This window comes from Plectrocnemia conspersa, unplaced genomic scaffold (genome assembly GCF_051122295.1).
Source record: "Plectrocnemia conspersa isolate PC_06_02 unplaced genomic scaffold, ASM5112229v1 ptg000010l, whole genome shotgun sequence".
Taxonomy (NCBI): domain Eukaryota; kingdom Metazoa; phylum Arthropoda; class Insecta; order Trichoptera; family Polycentropodidae; genus Plectrocnemia; species Plectrocnemia conspersa.
The window spans coordinates 10,100,279-10,124,855 of NW_028277174.1; the positions used below are offsets into that span (position 1 = coordinate 10,100,279).

General features: G+C 28.1%; 1 protein-coding gene across 1 annotated transcript in view; it reads left to right on the top strand.

The window, feature by feature from the left end:
* Nucleotides 1–24,577, top strand: part of unc-13 (protein unc13 homolog) — a 403,791-nt gene that overhangs the window by 51,265 nt on the left and 327,949 nt on the right. Inside the window, exon 4 of the mRNA XM_088194185.1 lies at nt 4,613–4,730. Within this exon, the coding sequence (XP_088050311.1) occupies nt 4,613–4,730 (118 nt within the window). The remainder of the gene's footprint in view (nt 1–4,612; nt 4,731–24,577) is intronic.

Genomic DNA, 24,577 nt, shown 5'->3' on the forward strand with positions numbered 1-24,577 from the left:
TAGTTTTAATTGTATTAAATCAATTTTACGTGGTAAAATATAACATAGTTTTTATGGCAAAAGCTTTTTTTCCCTGTACTTAATAATTTGTCATTCCTTTTCTAAATTTATTTTATTATCGACAATATATTTTGTTAAACTGCCACACAACCTATGGTGGTGATGTCATTATTGTGTAGCTATACCCATATTTTTAAAATTAAATTTATGCATCAGCTTTACAATATTTTTTGCCAAATAAATGCTATGGTGATCTTCATAAATATAAAACAGTCGATCGATATGAGACTGGTCGACGAGTTTCACTTACATAAGCAGGCGTAATATATGTTATCGTGTTTGGGTCTGTTAAAAATTTTCTTACAAGACGCGGCCTTGCCTGTTTGAAATTTTGACAAATAGTATTGCTATGTTTTATTTATAAGAGAAAAGGCAGCTGTCAGCCGTTCCTTCTTTTCATTGGCTTTCCATAGTAACAGCACAAATTCGTAAAGTTTTGTGCGGTAGCTGTATTCAACCCACGCTCTAATTTTAAATTTAGTTTACAATAGTTCATAAATTATTTTTAATAAATACGTACTGTATTGTAAAATCTTAAGATCGAGTTTTACTTTTATACATTCAATATGAATCCTTGGTTTGACTAAATCTGAATATAAAAAAAGAAGTAGCTTAAGATTTTAAGTGTGGTTTATTTCGTTTTGATGTTAACTCACCTGATTTGAGCTTAGACTTAATTCGAAAGCAAAGTAGTAAGTTTTAGTAAAAGTTGCAAATGAAAAGTTGACGAACAGATTTTTTAATGGCTTTATTACGATCAAAGAATGAAGGAGAGGACTATCTTATTTATCCTAGACTTTTTGACCAATCTGGGTGACTCAAGGTAAAATTAGATATCTGTTTTTATCATATGATACTAATTTTCTACTTGTTAACAAGTACAGTGCGTCATTGGTTGCATACATCTGACAACAATGAAACGAAAATTTGACAACGTTGTGCTGAAATTTTTTATCTGTTTGCAAAAAGATCTGTTATCTTTAAAGAAATTAATTAATTGTGCCGTTTACAATGGATACCGCTTTTAAGGTAATGGCATTAGGTGTAAAATTCCATTTTTTGGCAGCATTATGGCTTATATATTTTTAGGCTTTATGGCTTACATAGTTTTTAGATCAATCTAGAATCTAGATTGATCTAAAAATCAAAATAAAATCTAGGTTCTGGATGATTAGATTTCTAAATACCATAAAATATTTCCTAGCTACTGAGCTTTTGTGATTTTGGCAAGTAAATCACATTACCTGATAGTAATTTAAGACTTGCGTAAAGGTTATCTTTGAGAACGTTCTTTTAGTATTTGCGCCGTTTACAAGAGATCACATTTTTGCGTTTATTGCTTTGAGCATCGCTGGTGTCTTATTGTTTTTAATTTCTTTTGGGCACGTCAATAAACACCGTTTCTTTGAAATTACAAGGGATAAAAAATCTTATAATGAATATTATGGTTATAAAAAATTAACATATATAGTATATATATATGGCCAAAGATTTATTATATGCTTGAAATGGTTGAAACCTGAACTTAGTAGTTGCTGTATAGTTTACATTTACATTCAAAACTATACTATTAATCATTAACATTATTTATCATTTTTTTACTGATCGGTATATTTATATGTAAGAGTCACTGTTTTTAAAAAGTGTAATTATTTAGATTGCCAACTAATTAATTAAAAAGGTTTTCAATCAATACTTTCAGTTGGACTACTTTAAAATGTAAATAATACAAATTCGCGTGTTGAAATCGCCTTAAATTTACACAAATTGGGTTGAGCGATCATTTATTGTAAATGGTGAATTTTAAAGTATGACAGAGAAACTGTTTCGTGGGAAATGAATTTTATATGTATGTGAATGCTAAGATTGCACTGTGAATAGTAAATTACTTGTTTATGTAATAAATAATTAAGCAATTAATAGATCATTATTTTAAAAATGTATACTTATTAATAGAAACAATACCAATAAATATATAAAATTAAAATTTTCGAGAGATTTTTTGTATAAAATCATTTTATTTAAATAATTATAAATACATTTGCACCAGCACGATAGACGAGTGGTATAAGTATCTGGCAATTGACCTAAAATACCTGGGTTCGATTCCGTTACGGAGATTGGAATTAGTGATTATTATATAATTATATTTTCGATCGATCATCACAGATTATGTTTACCTAGATTTTCTTAATCACACGGATGAATATTGTGATGATTAACTAAATTCGAGCTTGGTCGTATATATTTGGTATTGAAAATTCTCAAATAATAGGTTAATTCAGCTCATGGAGAATATCTTATATGTATTAAAAATAAAAAAAAGATATATTGTTTTAATGACAATTATAGTTTGGTTGGGCTAATTATACTTTATTTTGAAAGCTAATAATATATATTATTTACTACATCGCGAAGACATATTAGGCAAAATAATAAATTTTAGTAGAAAAGCAGTTCAGTGAAATTTAAAAAAAATTAAGATTATTAAAATAAAGCTATAGAGCTTTTTTAACGTAAAAGAGAGAAAAGTATGTGAAATCAAGTCCAAATAAAAGTTATCTTTCTTTATCAAAATAAGGAAAGATAACATATAGAAGTGGCGTTTTTATTACGTTGCTTTTTTAGCCATTTACTATTTAATGAAAAATACGTGTTTTTAAGCCTTTATCATTCAAAATCATTTTAGATAAACATATTTATAGTTTAAGATATGGCCAAATAAGAATACAAAAAAATTGTAACTTGATTTTACTGAAGTATATTGGAGCGTGCAAAAAATATTTTTTGTCAGCCAGTAAAGCCATCTGAAAAAAATTGCTTCTGTGGTTATTTTTATTTAAATATCCAATATCTCAAATATTTTTATATTGCGAATAATTTTATAGATAAGCAACTCAAATATCAACATGGCCGTATTATATTAAAAATATATATTCCCCCATGCAACAAGAACTGATTTTAATTTCCCCAATTCTTTCTCTTTTACTTTATGTATTAATTATGATTTTTTAAGCTGGATAAATTGTTTTAATATTAAAAATAATATTATTTTTATTAAACAAATTTATTAAAATGAAATCTTGCCTGAGGCTGAACAATCATGGATCGGTATTGTTTTTGATGAGATGTTATTACTTCCAAACTTTGTTATAATCATTGTATATAAGATTCATTATTATTATTTATGTACAAGGCTTTATCTTAATTTGTTAAATAAAATGTGCCTATCTATATTTATAAATATATATTTTTTTAAACATATTTTATTATAAATATTAATTTTGTATAAATCAAAATTCCATCTGTTTATGTACTAAATAAATATAATTTTATTTAATTTATAAGGTCACTGAACCATTAACTTAATGGTTATAAATTAATAAGCTGTAGCATTCTTAAGACTATATATTTTTTTATTTTATATATTATATTTTATAAAAAAAAATATTTTTAAATGGAAATTTTATTTCTGTATGTAAAAAATATGTAGTATTATTTACTGTTTAAGGTAACTAAGTGATTATCTAAACTAACTAAACCTCAATACATTTGCTTATTAATTAAAGATTCGACTCGTGTAAATATATGATACTATTATTTGAGCTTTGTATTCTAAAATAAAATATAAGCTCTCTCTACTTCTTTTCAATGCAACGTGTTTATTTATTTTGCATGCGCAGAGTATCTTTGAAATTTAACGTCAAAGTAAAGCTGCTTTTGATCTCTTTTAACGCTCACTAAATATAAAAAAAATATCGTTGCGTGGCAAAGACCATTGTATGTTGCACTATAACTCAAAAATAACATAAAAGCTCCCACGCGTGAAAGGGTCATTGTTACGTGTCCGAGCGAATGTTTTATTTTTAACGTTAAATTAGTTAAAAATGTGATGTAAATTATTCTAGCGTCGAAAATAATAATAAAACATATTTTTTATGTAATATTATGTGCGTTATGAATTTTTTGCGGTTTAAATTCCGTAGAGCCGCTACAATGCTATTTCCCGCGAGATATTTTCTTTGCTCAAATTTATTAAGCAAAGTGTATCCTGGAAATAATTTTAAATGCCTTAAGCTTTGAATTATTAGCTCCTTAAACATTTTTCGAAAAAACAGCTGCCATTTTTTAAAGATGCTGTATTATTAAGGGATTAAAAATGTTCGTTTGTCATTAAAGTATTTATAATGTAAGATTATAAATATTATATTTTTAATTATGCAATACGCTGATAAAAGTATTAATTTATTTTATAGATTTTTGTATGAAACATCTAGTTGTTTATTAATATATTTTTAATATTAAGATATATTGTATAATATTTTTTTTGATTATTATTACATAGCAAAATATTCAGAACGAGCGTAGAATATCGATCTATTATAAAAACTCTACGAATTTTGTTTTGTTTATCGTGGGAACGAAAACAAGAAGCTTTAAGCTCCTCGGGAAATATTGCTCAGAAAGCAAACGCGACGTTTCGTTATGTAATGATAAAAAAGATATTTATTGACTTGTTATGTAATGTTTTTTCCCACTTTTGTGTTTACAGCGAAACCAACGACGTAACTGCCGGTCTTCTTGTAGAAGTATGGAATAAGGGTATGATCTGGGATCGTGCTATCGGATATCATTGGTTGCCGTTACCTTCTGTACATATATCTAACGAGGTAAGATAAAATAAATTTTATTTAAAGTAAATTATTAAGACTTTTTCGCGCGTCCCGTTAATATGGAAATTTATTTTTTAAGAAAAGTTGAGCTACGTATTGCTTAAACGTTTTGTTATTCTTTACCATCCTGCAAATCAAATTTTAATCGTATTAACTTTTATATTCTAAGAGCCATTGAAATATTTGCAACGCTTCACTGAATTTCAAATTTTTTATACGTTCTTAATAAATGTTAGGCGCAGGATATAAAAAAACGATTATGAGAGCAAGCTTCTAGGTCAAATTGTGAAAGTCTTGGGATGGTAGGAAATTATGGGATCGATTATAAGACTCATATTTTATTTTTTATTAGCGCAAAAGGCACTCGTTATTATTCTTAAAAGGTATTTATGGCAAACAACCTTCGTGATTAAATTTTGAATAAATTATTGCTAAAATAAATTTGGAACGTTTTAATTTCACTTTAACGTTTGTTTTTAATTTATTTAATAGTATATTTTTTAACAATCATGTTTTTTACTTGTTAATTTTATCCTAACATTATATATTATGCAGAAAATATATAAAATTATATAGGCACATTCTGAGCCTTTGTCTTATCGTTTGACGATCGAAAGCCTTTTCCTCGGCCCTATTTATCTAGATGCATGTAAAAAAACGTGAAAAAAAATTAAATTCCACACAAAAACGCAAGCCTTTCAAATTTTCACGAATATGTTATATTTTAGATTTTCGAGAGAAAAAAGATCGCAATCTTAATATTCTCACGGGCGGCCGTAATCGTTATTGCTTCCCTTCAACCCTTTTTAACCGACAAAAAATTGTACGCTCACCTGGAAACGTGGCGATTTTGCTTACCGTAAATGTATGTAAATGTTTATTTTCTTATGGCAAATAATTAGAAATGCATGCTTTGCGTATTGTGAATTGATCACGTGGAAAAAAGTTGTAAACGCTTACGTGTTCGACCGAATTCCAAACACCAGAGCCACTTGTCACGACAATTCACGTGATGTCACGCATTCAGACTTAATCGTTCGGTTTTCATTACGTTAATTAGAATCAGGTGTCGATTTGAGTTTATTGGTAAAAATAATAATAGGTATCGATCTATAGGCAATAGCTAGTTATAAGATAAAAAATATCTACATATATATTATAATTTTATTATAGATAGATTAAAAATTATTACGCTTCGCTAGTCGAAAATATTTACAGTCATATTTTAGATCAGAAAATAAAGCCATTGCATAAAAATATATTAAGTGTTGTTGACGAATTTTTGTGTGAATATATTTTATTATTTAATATATAATAAAATGGGAATAGCGTAGTCTGTAAGTATAAGCCACGGCAGCGGACTCAAATTTTTCTTTATAAAAATGCGCTATTATTAAAAAGCGGTTCCAGCTGAAAAGTGACATCTATTGATTATTAATTATATTACACATAATAAGTATTAATTTATAATTAATTATATAGGTGTCTGGTGGTTCATACTTACTTGAAAGTATTCATTATGTTTGATTGACTTACCCAGCTGGTAGATATTTGTTGCGCTATAACGCATTGGGCTTACGCCTGTCGGGTTACAACATAAGATCAAATAGTTTCATATTTTAATAATAAATTGTGCGATCGTTTTAATATTGAATATAAATTAGCATATCCTGTTTTTTTTATTTAAGACCGTTTATTTTACTTTCTTATCGTATAAAAACATAAAATAAAAAATCAAATATAATTGTAATTATTCACAAATAAATATAGGTGATTTAATGACAATCTCGTTGTTAGATTATAATACCGATATTGTCTTTCAGTAGCGGATATTGGTTTTAAATTTGGTGTAATTACCAATTTTTTTGGATATAATAGATCTGGCGTCAAATCAATGAAAATCATGTACCGTTTTCTTAATAACAAAACAAATTATTAAATTAGAAGAAATAACTAATTAAAATGTATTTTTATCTATTTATTTATATTGATATTAATTATATATTACCAATATAGTGAACTATTTAGAAGTATGTACTGTGAATGTTTTACTACTGTTATATTTTTACTGGTGTTTCAGTGAAATCATATCCGAATACAATTTTACTGGAAGATATATATTTTGCCAGTCTGAATTGTTATCTCAATTACAATATATATGTATGTTAAAGTAAATGTGCATTATCAGTGAAGCTATATTTTCATGAGGCTCTCAGTAAAATCTTATCCAAATACATTTTCGCTTGTAAATATATTTTACGAGCCTGAATTGATACCTCAATTACAAAATCTATGTTACAGTAAATATGTATTACCAGTAAGGTTATAATATAACTGGCTTGGCTAGAAAATCATATACGAATACATTTTTATCAATAGATATGTATATTTATACCAGAGAAAATATAACTTAGCAAGGCGCTAACGAATTATATGCTGCTTTAAAATGTCTGATAAATTTAATTTGATAATTGCAAGACATTTGCTGTTCAAACCCAAACCTAATCTAAGTGAATTAACTGAACCCAATTTGACCAAATAAAAAAATTAACTGCAAGTAAATGTATTTTTAATTGTTTAAAAAAATAGGTATCTTAAATTTACTTACTAATTACAAAATTATTGCATGTTTATAAAATTTTGATACATATTTGGTTGTAAATATTTTTAAATAAATTAAATATAACAGTTTTTTATAATATATAACGATACTACTTTTAGTAGTCGTAATGTCCGCACTACACTCTCTGGAAGTTGGCCAAGGTTGTCCAAGGACGGAGAATATAGTGGGTTACTTCAGGATTACTTCGGTCGAGTTCGGTTCTGCCCGCTCTAAAATCTCTCGGAAGTTGTTCGAGGTTATCAAAAACGGGAGGTAAAGTGGGGGTAATTCAGTCGAACATTCGGCAAAAGGACCGGAGTCAAATGAACCAAAGTTGGAGCTGCTCTTTCGAGCGCGAGCGGTGAGATACTTCCCCTTACGCTCTCTCGCGTGTGAAGTGACGAGAGTGAGAGAGATAATTATATGGTCTTTCGCAAACTGAGATAAAACGAGTAACTCCGTTCAATTTCAGTATGCGCGTAGGCGTCCTATGGTTAACACGCATGTCGAGCGCTGCATTGTGGTCACATGGTCAAGTTATAATACCACATGTTTATCGGGAACTTCAACAGACTCTTACTGACATCTTTGAATATTTTAGGGCACCAAAAGGTCTTAATTTTATTTTTGATAGTATATTCTTCTAGCAGGTATCGTTAATATTTTTTTTTCATATAGAATTAAATAATTAAAAAATAATAAGTGGTACTTGATTTTGTTAAAAAAAATCGTTTCACATATCCTTATGTATTTTCTTAGATCGGTTTATATAAATATCACACCATAACGAATTCTTATTTAGAATCGATGGCAACAAATTTAAGGATAGTTACAGATGTGGTGTTCGTATTCTGAAGTATCATTTTTATGCCTTACGGCATTTTGTAAAAGCCGACAAAGAGTTTGCGTAAATTTAATATTTACGACCGAAAAGTTTTTACTGATATTGCCTACACAAACTTTTATAATTATCAGTAGCATAATTTTATTAATATGACAATTTAAAAATTGCGATTACTTGGCACATTTTTTGATCGCGCGCAAATATGCCGGCTGTACGTGACAGAAACCGCCGTCCGAATGTCATTCACGGCCGCCGTCCGGACGGCATATAAAATTTGCGACAGTGTGGTATCGGCCGATTTCAGTTGTAACTTCGGTTCGGACAACTTCTAGAGAGTGTAATGCAGGCATAAGATTAATATTAGATTAAATTATGTTCTATTAATAAATTACATTTTTCATACATGAAACTTAAATTTAATTCACTCTATTTTTAAACTAATATAACAATTTTTTAATCAATGGTTTTTCGAAAGAGCGTTGTTATTTAATTATAGTCTATTTCATCAAAACGCGTGTTGATGTATAAAATTAATTTATGTTTCACGTGCAAGCACATTTAATAAATAAGTTGATAACAACAGTATTTACAATAGTAATAATGTAATAAAATACATCAAGGCGTTCCCTTTGAGCACACTTCAAGTATGTTATTGCTATTATGCAAAATAAATTAAAGCCTTGATTTAACAAACACGCTTACTACTTCACATTTATTACACATACCAAACGCACACACAAGTCCAATCTGATTATTTTTGACGCGAACTAAATCAAAAGTCGGCAAAAACTATTGCAAGACACGCTCATTACTAAAACAAAAACTAAGCCCTTATTTATTAAGCAACTCTCAGCTGATCGATTGGCTTATATTGTATTGTAAGTAAACGATTACAAGACCCCTTTCGAGAGCTTTTAATCAGCTCTGGATATTTATTCTCAAAATAGACTCACCAATAATGCGTTTTTAACCGTCCCGCCCTGCCCTTGACCTAGGGCCTCAATCAAGTTAATAACCCCATGGGCAGGGCGTTAATTTACCGTCACTCTGACCCGACGGGGGTCACTTCGATGGGAGCTGATCAATCATGTCCACGTCGGGACCACTTCAGCGACGGCCACCCGTGAATAATTTCGCAGGCTTTTCCGCAGGCTTATGCGCGAAAACGTGCTCGGATTCATCAGCTGATCAAAATAAATCACACGGAGATTCATTACCAGCTGATGTTATACGCATTTTTGGCACAACTGTGACATCGGTAAATATAAATATTAAAACTTAAATAATCATAAAAGTTAAAACTGTGTTTAAAAAATAAGTGTGTGAGGCATTGAAAATGTTGGGAATTTTAGTTGAATAATAATAAATTATACACGTAGATATACTAATCTTATCTAAATTTAATATTTACCGAATAAAGGTACAATATAACAAATTTATACATTATACTCTGAGTTCGTTAATATGTAAGTGAAATATAATAGATTAATGGACTATTAAAAATTAATAGTTTGTACGTATTTATATTTATTTATTATATTTATTTTTTATTTATATATCTTATATTTTATTCATGTATGATTTGAATGTTATTTGTTATACACTAAAGTGGCTCTTATAATATTGGTTTATTTTTAACAATCCCTTCCGTGCTGTTCAATTGAATCAATTGAACAACACGGAAGGGATTGTTAAAGGTCGTTACACGCCAAAACGATCACTTTGGTGTACACATATTCATTTTCGGTCAAATATGACTGATTTTGTTTTTAGCTATATCCGTCGCTATATCGCATATTAATATCTTTACGACTGTTACACAATGAAAATTTTAACACGCAAAGCCGGCATTACGGTTACATTAAATTATTTATCATCCGCGGGCCACGAATTGAAACCCAAAACGGAGATCTTCGTTGGGGCAAATGTATAAATTATACACTTAGTTAATATTTCAATGATCGAGGAGGAAATAAACTTGAGCTTGAACGCAATTAGGCCAGCAAGAATTGCTATTTCTTTAGTAATCTTCTTATTATGTCATGTAATCAAAAAAGGTTGTGCGGTTTTGTGTTAAAATAATAAAAGACGGGTGGAGTCTTCCAGAAATGGTTTAATTTATTAAAATAACTCTCTTTGCATTGTATTATCTGTTATATGCAATACTATTACGCACCTTCGGAAATATGAGATGCTAGCCAGTGATTTTTTGACGTCAAAATTATTTCTACTCGCAAACAAAATCGTCAACTTAGTGAGCAGGCATTTAACGTAAAAAATAACTAAAAATTTTCAGTTGAGTAGAAAAATAAAAAAATTAAAAACCCCTGAGCTAGACACATCATCTTAATACAGAGCCTTCCTTTTAATGTCTTTCATGAATTATCTCAAATATTAAATGCGTGTTTCTCACATTGGTATTTCTACACTATCTGGAAAACAGTCAAAATTAATTCAATTTAAAAACCCAGAAAAAAGGTAGCATTCCGAGCAATTATCGTTTCATTATCTTATTGTTTCTCAAAGAATCTTTTAATTGTAAAATCATAAATAATAATTTTTTGACGAATAAACTTAACGACTAGCCAACTTGTTAAGCTAAATAAACTTTTTTTTAACGTGAAAAAAGGTACAGGATTATTAATGCTAGACATAGAAAAAGCAACTAGAGTTTAGTAAAATAGCAACTAGAGTTCCACAGGGTAGTTCAAACGGGCCGTTCTTTTTTATTTTACATACTAATGACTTTCTATTTAAAAAGCACAGCCGTCACAGTAGTTTTTATGGTCTTAAAGCAATTGCACTTAAGTAAATCTTTACAATATTAAATACCTATAATATTAAATGAAAAATATATTAATTACCAGCTGAAGCAATAAGCGTCAAATACTTAGATACGAAAAATACCTAGATACATTTAGACTCAGCTTAAATATATTAAACATGTCCAAAAGACTCGATATTTATTTAACAGAAAAAATACTCCTGGACTTTAAGCTTAAATTTACTAAACATGTCTGAAGGACTAGACTTATATTTAATATAATTTTTATGATTAAATAAAATTTTACGATTCTCTTAAATTAGTAATAACGTCAAGATAAAACTTAATTATTTATTTTTTTGTAGCTTTATTTATTTAAAATTTTATTACCATTTATTTTTTTGAAGCTTCAGTTTCTTAGCTAAGTAAATAATCATAAAAAGATAGTTTTAATAATTAACTTACGTATTTTTTATTTCATTTTTTTGAAACAGATCGTTGCGTAGCGTAGGCCGTTAAAGATTTTCGCGCATGAGATGTTTTTTAAGAGATTTTTTTTTGGATTTTCTGATTAGACCTTATGATATCTGGTAAACTTGTCGTAGATGTAAATTATAAAAGTCCCTTAAGTAGATAAAAATGTGCTTAGAATATTACCCAAAAAAGCACGAATATGATTGAATCATCGTTTATTTTTTCGTGGCATGGAAAATTGTCTCACTTTTTTTATTTAACAAGCCAAAAAATATTCCATTCTAGACTAGCTATTTTGAAAAACTACTTTTAACAATTATTAAAACGTTTCTGTGTTAGATTTGATTTTAATAATGGCCATTTGACGGCACGCTTGATCGAGTTGCTAAATTAGTTTTAAAAAAGTTTAATATTAATAAATATATTTGTATGGCTCTTTAGGTTATTTTAACTTTAGCTCTAATAAACTAAAAGATAAGTCGACTAAATAGTAAATTCTTAATATTAACATATTCGATAGTTCACTTAGAAAAATAGAGTTTGCGGAATAACCAACTCTTTTTGAAAATTAAAAATTTAGAAACAGAAATTATTTTTTGACATAGAAAAATCGTTTAACTTTTATAGACATATAAATGGAATAGAAAAATAACATAAAAACTGTCTCATTGATCTTGGCAATATAAGCTTAATATACCGTTAAGAGACAACGTAAGTTACCGTAACACATCTTAAACGGCGACTCGTCCAAGAAGTTTAATGATCTGTACCCAGGCAATTACTGTTGTGACATCTGTTTGTCTCCGGAGAAAATGGGAGCGTCAGATGTTCAATTTTGAAGAAACGCTGGAGTTGTTCGCCGTTAGCTAAGGCATTCGTTTTCAAAACTTTTCTACAATATCATAATTTTAATTTTAATTAATGTCTAAAAACATTTACATATGTATCGTGCTAGTTCGAAGTAATATTTACCTATATGTATATACATAATTTATCATGCATGAGCTTTCGATCATAATCATGCAACATGACATTTGGGTAGTATTCAATCTTAATTATAATCAGATCAATTTTAATAAACCACGTTCGTTTTATAAATATCTTCTTTAGCGACTATATTCCGTCTTGGTCCTTGTGATACATGCAACTCGGTTAATTTATAAGCTTTTTGTTACGCGGAACCTAGATCTCTCAAGGCGAGGCCTAATTCCATTTGCAATGTATACGAGAAGAAAATTGAAAGTAAGCGACACTATGTATGATCGAAAATTATATTAGTACTAATAATGTTAGATTCAATTTATATACTGCGGACAACAGTAGATGTCCGTTTCTCGCCGATTTTATTTTCGCTTCTGGGATCATTAAGTGTTCCAACACAAGTGGGGGCGGAAAATGTACGCATATAAAGTAAAACGGCTGAGGAAAAAGGGCGTAAGATTTTTTTACCCGGGGCACTTTCGACCCTCCTTTGGTGAAAAAACCCTCGCGCCCTTTGATCGGCGCCTAACCAAATTATTTAACTCCGCCTGTCCTATCGTTCAATTAAATCGCTTTTCATTAACCACGGATTAATTATGTGTTTTTTTGTGGCTTCTTTGAAGAATAATGCAGCAATTCTAAAAAAATCTGTATCAGAATAAAATACACTATACATAGTAATGAATCATTAAAAAATACTTTTATTAATATCAATTACTGATTTAATAAATATCAGTATATAAGTGCATTGTATAGTTGTTGCAAGCGTAGCTTGTAGCTCTAATTATATTGTTATGATTCAGCAAACCTAAGCTACGCTGCAACTATTATTATCGTCTAAAGTAACCTGCCACTATTATTATCCATTATACTACAATAGATAATAACAGCTACAGATTCACTTTACGAACAACCCATTGTAAGCATAATTTACGATTTTCGTACATTATTAATTTTCAATCCTATTTCATAAATTGCTTATATCTATTAAGCTTCAATTATATACAGTGGCGCTAGCAATTTGAGATGCAGTCTGTATTGCTTTACAAAAAAAAACAGATATGCGATTACATATAGACGTGTAGTGCAGTTGTAGAACGGTTGTACCGTAAAATTTGTACATATGTAGTAGTGCCCCATTCATTACTATCTGACGTAATACGTCCGTAGGCTCTGCGCTCTACGGCGTAGCGTGAACGATCACGTTGTGTTCCAGGGTTTTAAAAATATTTTTTTATCGATTTTAATTAATCAAAATGATACAATTTCTAATCATTCGGCAATTCCAGCTAATTATGATATACATATATTAACAAATAATACAGTTTAAGTTTATAATTAAATAATATAATTTTACATTCCGTATTTAAATATTTCATTGTATACACAATACCAAGTTGCACTCTTTTACATTGCTCTATGTTGTTATTTCCCTTGTGTTTATCCTTTTTAAGTAGTTCTTGTAATACTGTATATGTCACAAATAATAAGAATAAAAAATACTCTAAATAGACGAATTATTTACATAGGAATTTATACTTTTGAAGCCTGTTTCTATTGAGTATCTGAGCACTGCACTTATTTATTTATATATTTTTTTATTTATTATAATTAAAAATATTTTTTATCCCTGTCGGAGGATGCAATCATACCGGGCGAGTAGTGTGCAGTTCCGGATACACCAGAGTCACCGTAAAATCGATATGGGCTTGCAAACCGCTCGTGGTACGAGCCTACCACGCTTCCTATTTTTACAACGTAATCCTATTTATTTTAGTGCTTTGTGAAACAGCAATAACATATGTTAATGCCTTAATACTACTTTAACGTTAAATTACGTGTAAAAATCTAAAGGTTCTCACGCTTTCAACGCCCTTAATACATTTTATTTTTAACATACAGATGAGGATGCAATTCGATTTTTATTTTAGTAATAAAAATAATTTTGTAGTTTCAAATTGGAACGTTGTAAAGGTTAATATTTAATCCGATGGTAACTGTGTGTAGGTTTTTATTTGCTTAATCAATTAAGGCATTGCATTTCATTACATGAGCTGAGCCATATATATTTAATATATTTATAAAATTAATAGTTATTGCTATTCAAGTTTAATTCTAAAATATATAATACCTGCATGTATAGTTTAAATATGCTTTAGTAAGTTTAAATTATTATAAATAAGAGTTAATTTTGTTTGTAAAATTTATTATTTATTGTAATTATTTGTATGTGTACTGTTAAAAAAAGTTGCTGATTGACTATCTATAGCTTGATGACACCTATTTATATATGTGGCTCTATTCTGATAAAAAAATCAACAGAATGTTCATAATTTTACTTTTCTTTACTACAATTTGCGAATAGTTCGTACACTGATAATGTTATCAATATAAATTTATTTTCTTAGAATATAAAAATATACATTTTTTACTGAGATCTCGCGGTAGGTAATTTTTATCACCTGTCACAACTCAGCATTCTGTTTTTTTTTCTCAAAAAATTAAAATTCTCATTTTCACTTTTCATTTTTTTCGAGAACTTCCGAGAAATTTTGATAAATAAAGTATATTTAATATATAGTATGTGATTATAAAAATACATATATCTTTCTATTAGGTGCTCTTAAAATATCGTTTTCTTGATGAAGTGGAAAAAACAATTTTAAATGTGTTTTTTGATTTGAATGATTTGAAATATAATTTAATGTCAAAGATATAACCTTTCGGTATTTTTTTCATCATCATATCTTTTTGATATAAAATATTCCGCTAGCACTTTTTCACATTGACTTTAATTTTTTTGTCTAGAAAAAGTTAAATAAACCGAAATAAATGATAGTTGAAAGGATTAAAGTATAGAGAATAAGGTATATAAAATTCGTTGATTTTATCGGGCAGCAACTTCGCCACTTATCAATCGCCAAAGCACACCTGACTGTTGGAACTTTTAAGACTGGTTTTTGCAACAAATTTAAGATTAAAAATTTGTACGCTGATTAGAAATGTACGCGATAATAAAAATTGCTGCACTATTGTTCAGATATACTATTTTCATAATTTAAGTATTTTTTTATTGCAGTGATGTAACAAATCCATTGATAAACATATTTTTGCGCTAGCATTACTGTCTCTTTTTGTTATGGTAAATTTTTATTTTTTTTGCGGTTAAGTTTGCACGTTTGATGAGAATTGAATTTATATTATTTTTTTATCTCTGAAATTCAATTTACAGATTTATATGTTAAATATTTTAATGAAATTAACTATAACCAAATAATTTATTGCATTTATCATAAGAATAAAAAAAAACACGGCTCATTGTGTAATAATTCTATGGTTGCATATAATATACATATGTATAATATATAAATAACTACGCATCACACGTAATATTAAAAAAATACTTATATCGTTTAAAATAAAAATCTATACAAACTATATGCCAATCAGATATTTTTAATTGGTATTTTATTTATTTAACATTTAAAACAGTTTATTTTTATAAGACATACATATTTTTTGTTATAGTAAATTTAATTATTTGTACTGGTTTTGTGTATATTATACATACTATAAAATAAAACTATACTTTAGTAAACTTTTTTTAGCAATAAAAGCAAAAAATGAACATTTTATCGCACTGAAAATTATTTAATTTTTTGGTAGCCATTTTTATGGCAATTCTGTAAATTAGAATTTTTCTACTTTAAAAAACTGTATCATAAAAAAAATATTATAATGCAATAATTAAATATAAATATTTTGTTAAAAAATCTTTTTAAACATAATGTTTAAATAAAAAATTAATAAAATAGTTTTGCTCAAAACATGTACTATTTGCGTTTTTGCAAAGTAATGTTTTTCGTATAATTTAATTATTTTTTTCTTTAAATTCTCATTCAATTTTCATTTACCTTTGATTTTTTAAATGTTTATTAACAGCTAATTTTTTGTATTGCTGCATAAAAAAGGTTGGTCCGTGCCAGATGTCTGAATATATGCATGATTTATTTGAAGCTTTCTTGAATGTCGAAAGTATTTGAAAGGAATATAATTGTTTACATTTTTTAACTTCTCTAATCGACGCTATCTTTGCTTTGGTAATCCATATTCTACCTTAATAATCAAATAAATAAAAATTATATCGCGTGGGAATTGACAGATTGCAAAAATGTATGTGGGCTGTCTACATAGCTACTCAAAAAAATTTGCTTGTCGATTAACCTTAATCTCGTTTTTAAATATATCAAAGAGATTGTTTGTTTTCTTTTCAATGCATGCAATTCCTTAGTAACACGGCGCTTTGTAATCAATCTAGTAGGTCAACCTGTTCCTGTCCTTTGGTTATTATTCGTGTTCATTATAACAAACCATCATGCGATTGAAGTTAGTCCTTTTTAACAATCATCCAGTTTTCTGTTCATTAAATATTATTTATGAGAATAAATACAATTATTTTCTATATTTTTTTGATCACATACAATTTATTACAAATATATTTTAAATTATCAAAATATTTTAAGACTTTTCCAGAAAACCATGGAAATAATAATTATTATTTTTAGAGAAATAAAAAACATAACTAGAAACCCCACGGTTTTTTTGAAGCTTATTACAAACTAATGCCAGATTTTATAAACATGTATCTATACATAATAATTATCTTTATAGCAAAAAAGTGCAACTTTGTTGTATGAAATATATTAAAAAATAATAAATCGCTTGTAAAATGCGTTTATTAATAAATTTGATCGTAATACCACTGGTTCAAATTATATATAATATTATGGAAAAATATTTGTATAGGTTTTAGATAATGTTATGGAGTTTTAGCAAAAATTGAATAATTAATTTTAGGTATATGTACATTGCATTTTCATATTCTAAACATATATTAGTATTTTCATATTCTAAACAAAAATGCGTTATTGTTTGACAATTATTATTAAATTTATTTTTTGTGTAGCATCATGTACTTAAAATAAAAATTAACTTATACAACTTTGAAAAAATCATAAAATACAACGTTTTAGTAAACGACTTTCTAGATGTTGTTGATGGCAGAGATATAAAATTTAAAAAGTTTCTAAATGGTATTTTGCAAGCTAAAATAACTTTGAATGTTATTGCTTTTAATTTCGTGAGGCTGAAAAAGGGTTAAATACATTTAAAACCATGATTAATGTTAAAAGAAATGCTATACTTAAAGAGAAAAGTCATTTTAAAACAATTCATTTGATGAGAAAAGTTTTATATAGTTTAATGAATGGTTCAAAGTTTCTCATGCTAAATCCTAATTTAGAAAAAAATATCTCCAAAAAAGTAATGAACAATTATAACAATTGAATATATTCACACCTTGCCAAAATAAATTGTAAAGTTAAAAGATAATATTTTATATAATTATGTATAATACATATAATTATAAGTAAATAAATGTACAATGAATTTTTTTAAGCTTATTGATTGTTCACCACTGGTTGTATAGTATATCTAATCTATGACATGCACTATTCTACAAAACATGTCATTATTATCATAAGCATGCCATAAATATGTGTGAATTTATGGACTGACCCATATAGCTTTTTCTAATATAAAAAATAAATTATTTTACATTCAAATTATTGAATAAATTACATTTCATTGTGGAGATGTTATACTAAAGGATCATGTATGTATATATAATAATTTACATTAATCTTACCAAAACCGCTTCCTTATAATATATTACACGCAAGGCTAATCTAAAGTTTCTGTATGTGTGTGTTTATTCAAGGTCAGAAATTAAGCTCTGGCTCGTATGTATATTATTACAAAAAAAAGGAAAGGATTTCTTATTGAGTTTTCCCGGCTATTATATCACGAGATGATTCTTTTTGCCTTTCCTCGTGCCGCAGAGCACATTTGTTATTCCTTTTCGGCGTTTCTTTATCCCTCATACGTGTTTTCTTAACTGATATATTTTTTTGCATAAGCCTTTTCTCCCCCTCTCACTCGCGGTTGTATTTTGCTGTCGTTGTTTTTTTTCATGCCACTTTTTTAAATTTATATCTGCAACGGTGTCTGAAACGACGACTATTCGAATCACTTTCTTGAGATATTGTTTTAAAATTGCGGTGTGAAATATTGCGTATTTATTGTAGTTATTTAATAATAAAATTGGTTTATAAGCTAAGACGTCTTGAATTGCTGTCAGATCTTTTATACTCTTGATTTGAGAAATTGGATTGCTTGCACATTCGACCGTTTGAAGTATAACTACAAGGCGAACTTTCTTAATCGTTGATGCAAAGGGGTAGATTACAGTGGCGGTTTTTAAGCTGGTATACGCATTGTCTGCTGCATCCATTATACACAAAAGGGTTATTTTTTATGGTGCTTATCGAGCGGTTAATGGCGGATAGTATCCGGGAGATATTGTATCTATTAGTACAATTGTTGCAATTGAAAGTTACGTATTTTGTTATTGTTAGTAGGTCTTATGTCAAATCGCGTCATTGTTTCCTTTTTTTAAGTTTAAAATTGCCGTTTAAATGACTTTAGCGTTAACTGTGCAGCTAAGAAGACCTTTTACTTGGTGTCTGACAAAAAATGATTAACTTTCAATTTGAGATTTTAGACATGTGAAATGATTTTTACATTAACAGCTGAACGGCCTATCAAATATATAATGTCTAACGAATTAAATTAATCTTCCAAATTTTTTTGCTACATACTATTGTATCTTTCTGCCATATTGGTTGCATTGTCGTAAGACTGCCTTTGGCATTTTCTTAAGTAAATGTGAAGCTCAGTAGTGTAATAGTTAGTTAAACACTAAATTAATCACGTATTTCCCTAAGTAATCTTGTAACTATTTTAGCTATTTTATTATATTAAAGACGACTGATTAGTATGTGAAATGTCAAAAGTAGGATCTACTGAAAAGGTGGAATATTTAGCCTTTTTCATGTAAACCACAATTATGTCATTAGCTTTCTTTGCCATTAGTTTAATAATTTCTTTACATACTGTTTTTGACTATTAAGAAAATTTTTCTGACCAGAAATTTCCATACTGATTAATGTGAGCCATTAAAAATAAATCAAAGTTGCTACTAAAATAGATCAAAATTGTAATCATATACTTTTTTTGGAGACCCCTGGATTTTGAGGCTCTAGTTAGTTTATAGATAAATCCAACTCTGATCAAGATAATAGATTAAAATGGCATTAAATAATAGTTTTTATTTTAAATATTATTATTTATTGTTAAACATTTTCGTTAAAATTATTATCTAATTATAAACGATGATGCATGTATTTCAAATGCTGAACTATTGTGTGTTTTCGAAATTTAAAACGTAGCCTGAAAAGAGTGATCTCTATTATGAGCTAAGCTTTATATTTACATACACAATGTGGGATGAAGTGTAACTGACATTTCGCTAACCTTCAATGCTATAATGTTACAAGCTTATTTTCCTGTCGAGTGTGTGGGTCTTTTGTATAAGTACATAAGGCTAAATTGCCTCGTGTCTCATTGAGATTTTTGGGCAGTTTGTTTGTGTGAAAAAAGCTCAGATTTCTACACAAGATAATGTTTGGAAGACAACGTGTACGTATTGAGGGTAAACGGCACGTAATAGCCATTTAAATTCGTGTCGAAATGTTGTTCGCATAATAAAGCTTATCCGATGCAATCACGAAACAGTCACTTGGGCCGAGTTTTGTCTGATTGTAGATAATAAAATTTGTTAGAAGAGCATGCCTGTATGTATTTTTAATAATACTTGCTAATAAATATTTATATAAAATTTATTAGACGCAATACAACTTTACTTTATCGCTATTGAAATATAAATATATTGTTTCTACAATGTAAATAAAATATGAAATTGAATCCATTAAAAAATATTGTATATTATTACGCAAAGCCTGAAAAATAATATTAACTGTAACGTGTTTTTCATTTGATATATTTATTATTCCAATATTGAAATATGTATATATTCCACGCTTTTTGTATATTAAATTAAACTTTGTAATGTCCTCGAGAAAAGCTTTTATGTATGTGTTATACAGGTATATTACAGATATTGCCGAATAGCGTTAATCTTTTGTATAATTTTAATACTGATTGTTTTTTTTGTAATATATTATCAATATTTGCTTGATTTGTATTGTAGTCTATTGTATCATTATATGCTTATTTACTTTAAGGAAAGTCAAAAAGTAAAGGCATTTTGAATAAATATGCTTTTAATGTAATGAGATTATCATTTAGCTTTACAATATAAGTTACACAAGTTAGCTTTTGAATAATTGTAGCAATAAGTTAATTATATCTGGGTTTTCGATTTATAAAAATTTATTAAAGTTTTGCTTTGAATTTTTTTTAATACATATAGTTTGACTTTAGTTATTTTAATTATGAAACTATGAAACTGAAAATTAAAATATGTATCATTTTTAATATATATTTTGTTATTATATATTGTAATTACATTTGACTAAGCAAAGTTATTAGTATAGACATAAAAAATAGAAAACTAAATCCAGATATATGTTGGTGAAAAACTCATTTAAATAATGTATTTTTACACGACTGTGATTATTTTGTAGCTATTTTTTAAATTAATTTTTGTAAATTAAAAAATCATACAGGGCTTAAAATTTGATTTTAAATGATTCGTCAAGCAAAATGATAAGTATACAATTAATGCGCGAATTCAATTAAGCTGCATAGTAACACAATAAGGCAGTTGCTTTTTAATAAATATTTCACATGTATATGCATTTGTATATATTAGTATATGTATGTATATATATATATTTATATTTCTAAAGGGAAGAAATAGCAGCTAAAGCGGGAAAGTGGGCCGACGGGAGCCAGAGGGTTGCTACGGCCGTCGACCTGCTACATGATAGCCATAAAATATTTAACTCCTTATATATAAAACCCCATAAAAATATGATTTATTTTAAAATCATGCAACAATTCGATTGAAATGTGGTCTCACTGTAAATCCAACATAAAGGGTTAAACAAAATACTAAACGAATCTCTGAGCTTTGTTATGTAAGGGGCGAGTGGGTGGTTGTTTTGTTTGGGTTTAATTATACCTACAACGGTTTGCCCACGTAACTTTACAAAGTATCGTTTCATCACAGGCGTAGATGATGTATGTTTATTAGGATAATTTGTGGGCGATTGTATGTGGGTTGAACTATCGGTCTAAAATAATTAGTCGTATAGTCTCAAATCATTTTGTAATTAAAAACCTCTTTGTTGTAGTAATAATATTTATATGACAAGTGTGGTTTTGATTTAATAATGCTTCGCTGCATTAATTACCCCATCGTGGTTGTATTTACTGGGTAACTAATATTATAATTGAGTTATAGGATATGTTGCTTTGCAAACACCGAGTGCGACGGTGCCCGACCGTAGCATTGATTCTCGTTTGACCCACAGACTATGCAGAGATAAATAACCCCGACGCTCTATTTATGGATTCGATCGTAAATTTGTAATAACCGCTTTTAAACTGTATCGCTTCACATAAAAATATATTACTATGACGATTTTTCTACGAATGCGTTTAGCTTATCTATAATAGCTATATGTATACATGTCTATAAGTTTCACGTTAATAATTCCATTGCTTGAGTGTGCCATAGAAATCTGACGTAAAAGCTACACTTTTATTATTTCCCATGAGAACATATATAGATATGTGTCACCACACTTGGAAATGAGAAATGATGAAAAATTTGCAGAATGGTATATGTATTTTTTTTATTTGTAATATACAATATACATTTTGCAAATACTTATGTTCCTCAAAAGTAGGGTGAGACTTTATATTTGTTACAAATGTAACCTTTGAAATTATGATTTGTTAATACATATCTAATTTTGTTAGTAGCATCATAAAAATCTTAAGGTAACTAATATACTATATTTATCACATATGCACAAATTAATTGATTTTTGTTATTGAAAACGTAGTGGTAGGTTTACTTGTAATTTAGTATTGTGACTATTGATTTATTTAGTAAATAAATACTATATAAACCATAATTTATTACTATTGCATGGTTGTATATACAACAAGATAGATATATAGTATTAATTATTAATTATGAAGTGAAATTAACATAGAAACGTTATATTAGTAAGCTTAACAACTACTTTTACAATATATGAAATATAATAACTCTTCGGATATTTTATTTAGAGCATTTAAATTTATCTTGCTTAAGGTCAATTTAATTATGTTTACATGTAAGCCTATACAGACGGCCCTCGAATTTCGCACATAATTGGTTTCTGAAAATGTGTGCGAATGTTGAATGTACGAAAGTAGAGGGAAGTAAAAATAATTTTAAATTGTGTGTATTTTAAAATATTTATTTATCAAGTAAATATAAGATGTTTAAGAGGCATGTTTAAGTGGGGTTTGCGGGTGTTTCCTTTGAAAAGTTATCAAGAGTTAACTGTTTTCCACTATTCTTTTACTTTTCTTCATATAGTATTTTATAACATGCTATGTCTTTATTGATCGCCCTACGCACTTGAGATATGTGTTCTCCATTGGGATCACAATCTTCAATAATATTAAAAAATTTGTCAAGATGCGTCAAGGCTTTATTCATATTTTTCATTGTTAAAGAGTTTTCCAAAATAAACCTGTCACATCTACATTTAACATTTGGCTAGAGGAATATTTTTCATCTTTAATAATTTTGGATAATTAAGAAATAAATTCTTTTGCAGCATCTTTAGATAATTAAGAAATAAATTCTTTTGCATCTGGGAGTTTATTGTTGTTATTTAATTTAATATGCTGTACAGAATTAATATAATTTGGAGGTTAAAAACCGTTAAAGAAACTAAGATAGAATTTTCTGTTTGGTTGAGTGTACCATATATAGGAAATTAGGTGTGCTGTGGCACAATGCGCTTAAAAAAATAACACAGATAATAATTATTATTACTTATCCCTGTCCTGTACTTGGGTCAGAGTGTTTATTTTTGTTAAGATAATGATTGTGGTTATTTAATTTAATATATTGTGCAACAATATAAACCCAAATGTACGGGTTATATTTTATCAAGGCGACGGATATTTTTATCCTTTCTGATTTACACCGTATATCTCGTGAATTAGCCTGTACAAGATTTCTCATGGTGATGTTGTATTTCAATGAAAAACCTAAATTTTTCTAAATGTTTCAAAAATGCTTTATTACACGTGGAAAATAGTGATAGGTCTTATACATAAACATTTTATGTATAAGGCCTATCACTCTCTATATCCTGTCCTATGGAATACTATATATATTATTTTCATAAGTCTTTAATTATCCTATCCAAGCATTAAAAAAGTTCAGCTATAATATATCATAAAGTTGTGCTAAAATCCCGTAGTTATGATGAGGTTTTTAATCTGTGAGTCATTTAATAAAACGTAAAGCTTTTTCCATTGATGGTTCATCAAGACAATACATTCGAGGTTATACTATTTTTTTACATTTCATTCTAATATTCTACATTATCTTTTTAGTCAATTAACTGCTCCTGGAAGTCATAAAAATATCTAAGTATGTATCAGCTGTTATTTAAAATGGTTCCATCATTACATCAGCGGTAGTGTATACATGGTTTAAATTCATCTGAACAGTAGCTGTTCATATTTTTGTATAATTTATAATAAATTAAGCAGCTTATTTTCATAAATAAGCTTTGTTTGCTCCTACTTTTTCTACGACTTTCACAATGTTCCTTTTGCTATACCAATACTTAGTAATTATATATATTATATATTAAAGTATTTATTTTAAGAGCAAATACTTATTTTAAATAGTTCTATCTCTGTTTTGTAAATGGTGGACTTCTGTGTTTTACCACAAAAAAAATATGGTATTTTTTAAAATGAAATGTAAAAGCTTTTTGTTAAATTTAATTGTTATAATTTTCTAAGGCCAATATTTTAGAGTGACCAACTAAAATCATAAGTCACATTCTTAAAATTCTGATTATTGAGTTTTGGTTATGAAAAATCATACATTTAGTATTTAGTTTGCCATTTTGTTGCCCAGAGGACTTTGAAGAACCCTTCTTATTTATCTGAAATAACGCAACCGCATTGTAAGATCATTTATTTTTGATTAAACTTTTATGGTTATAGTA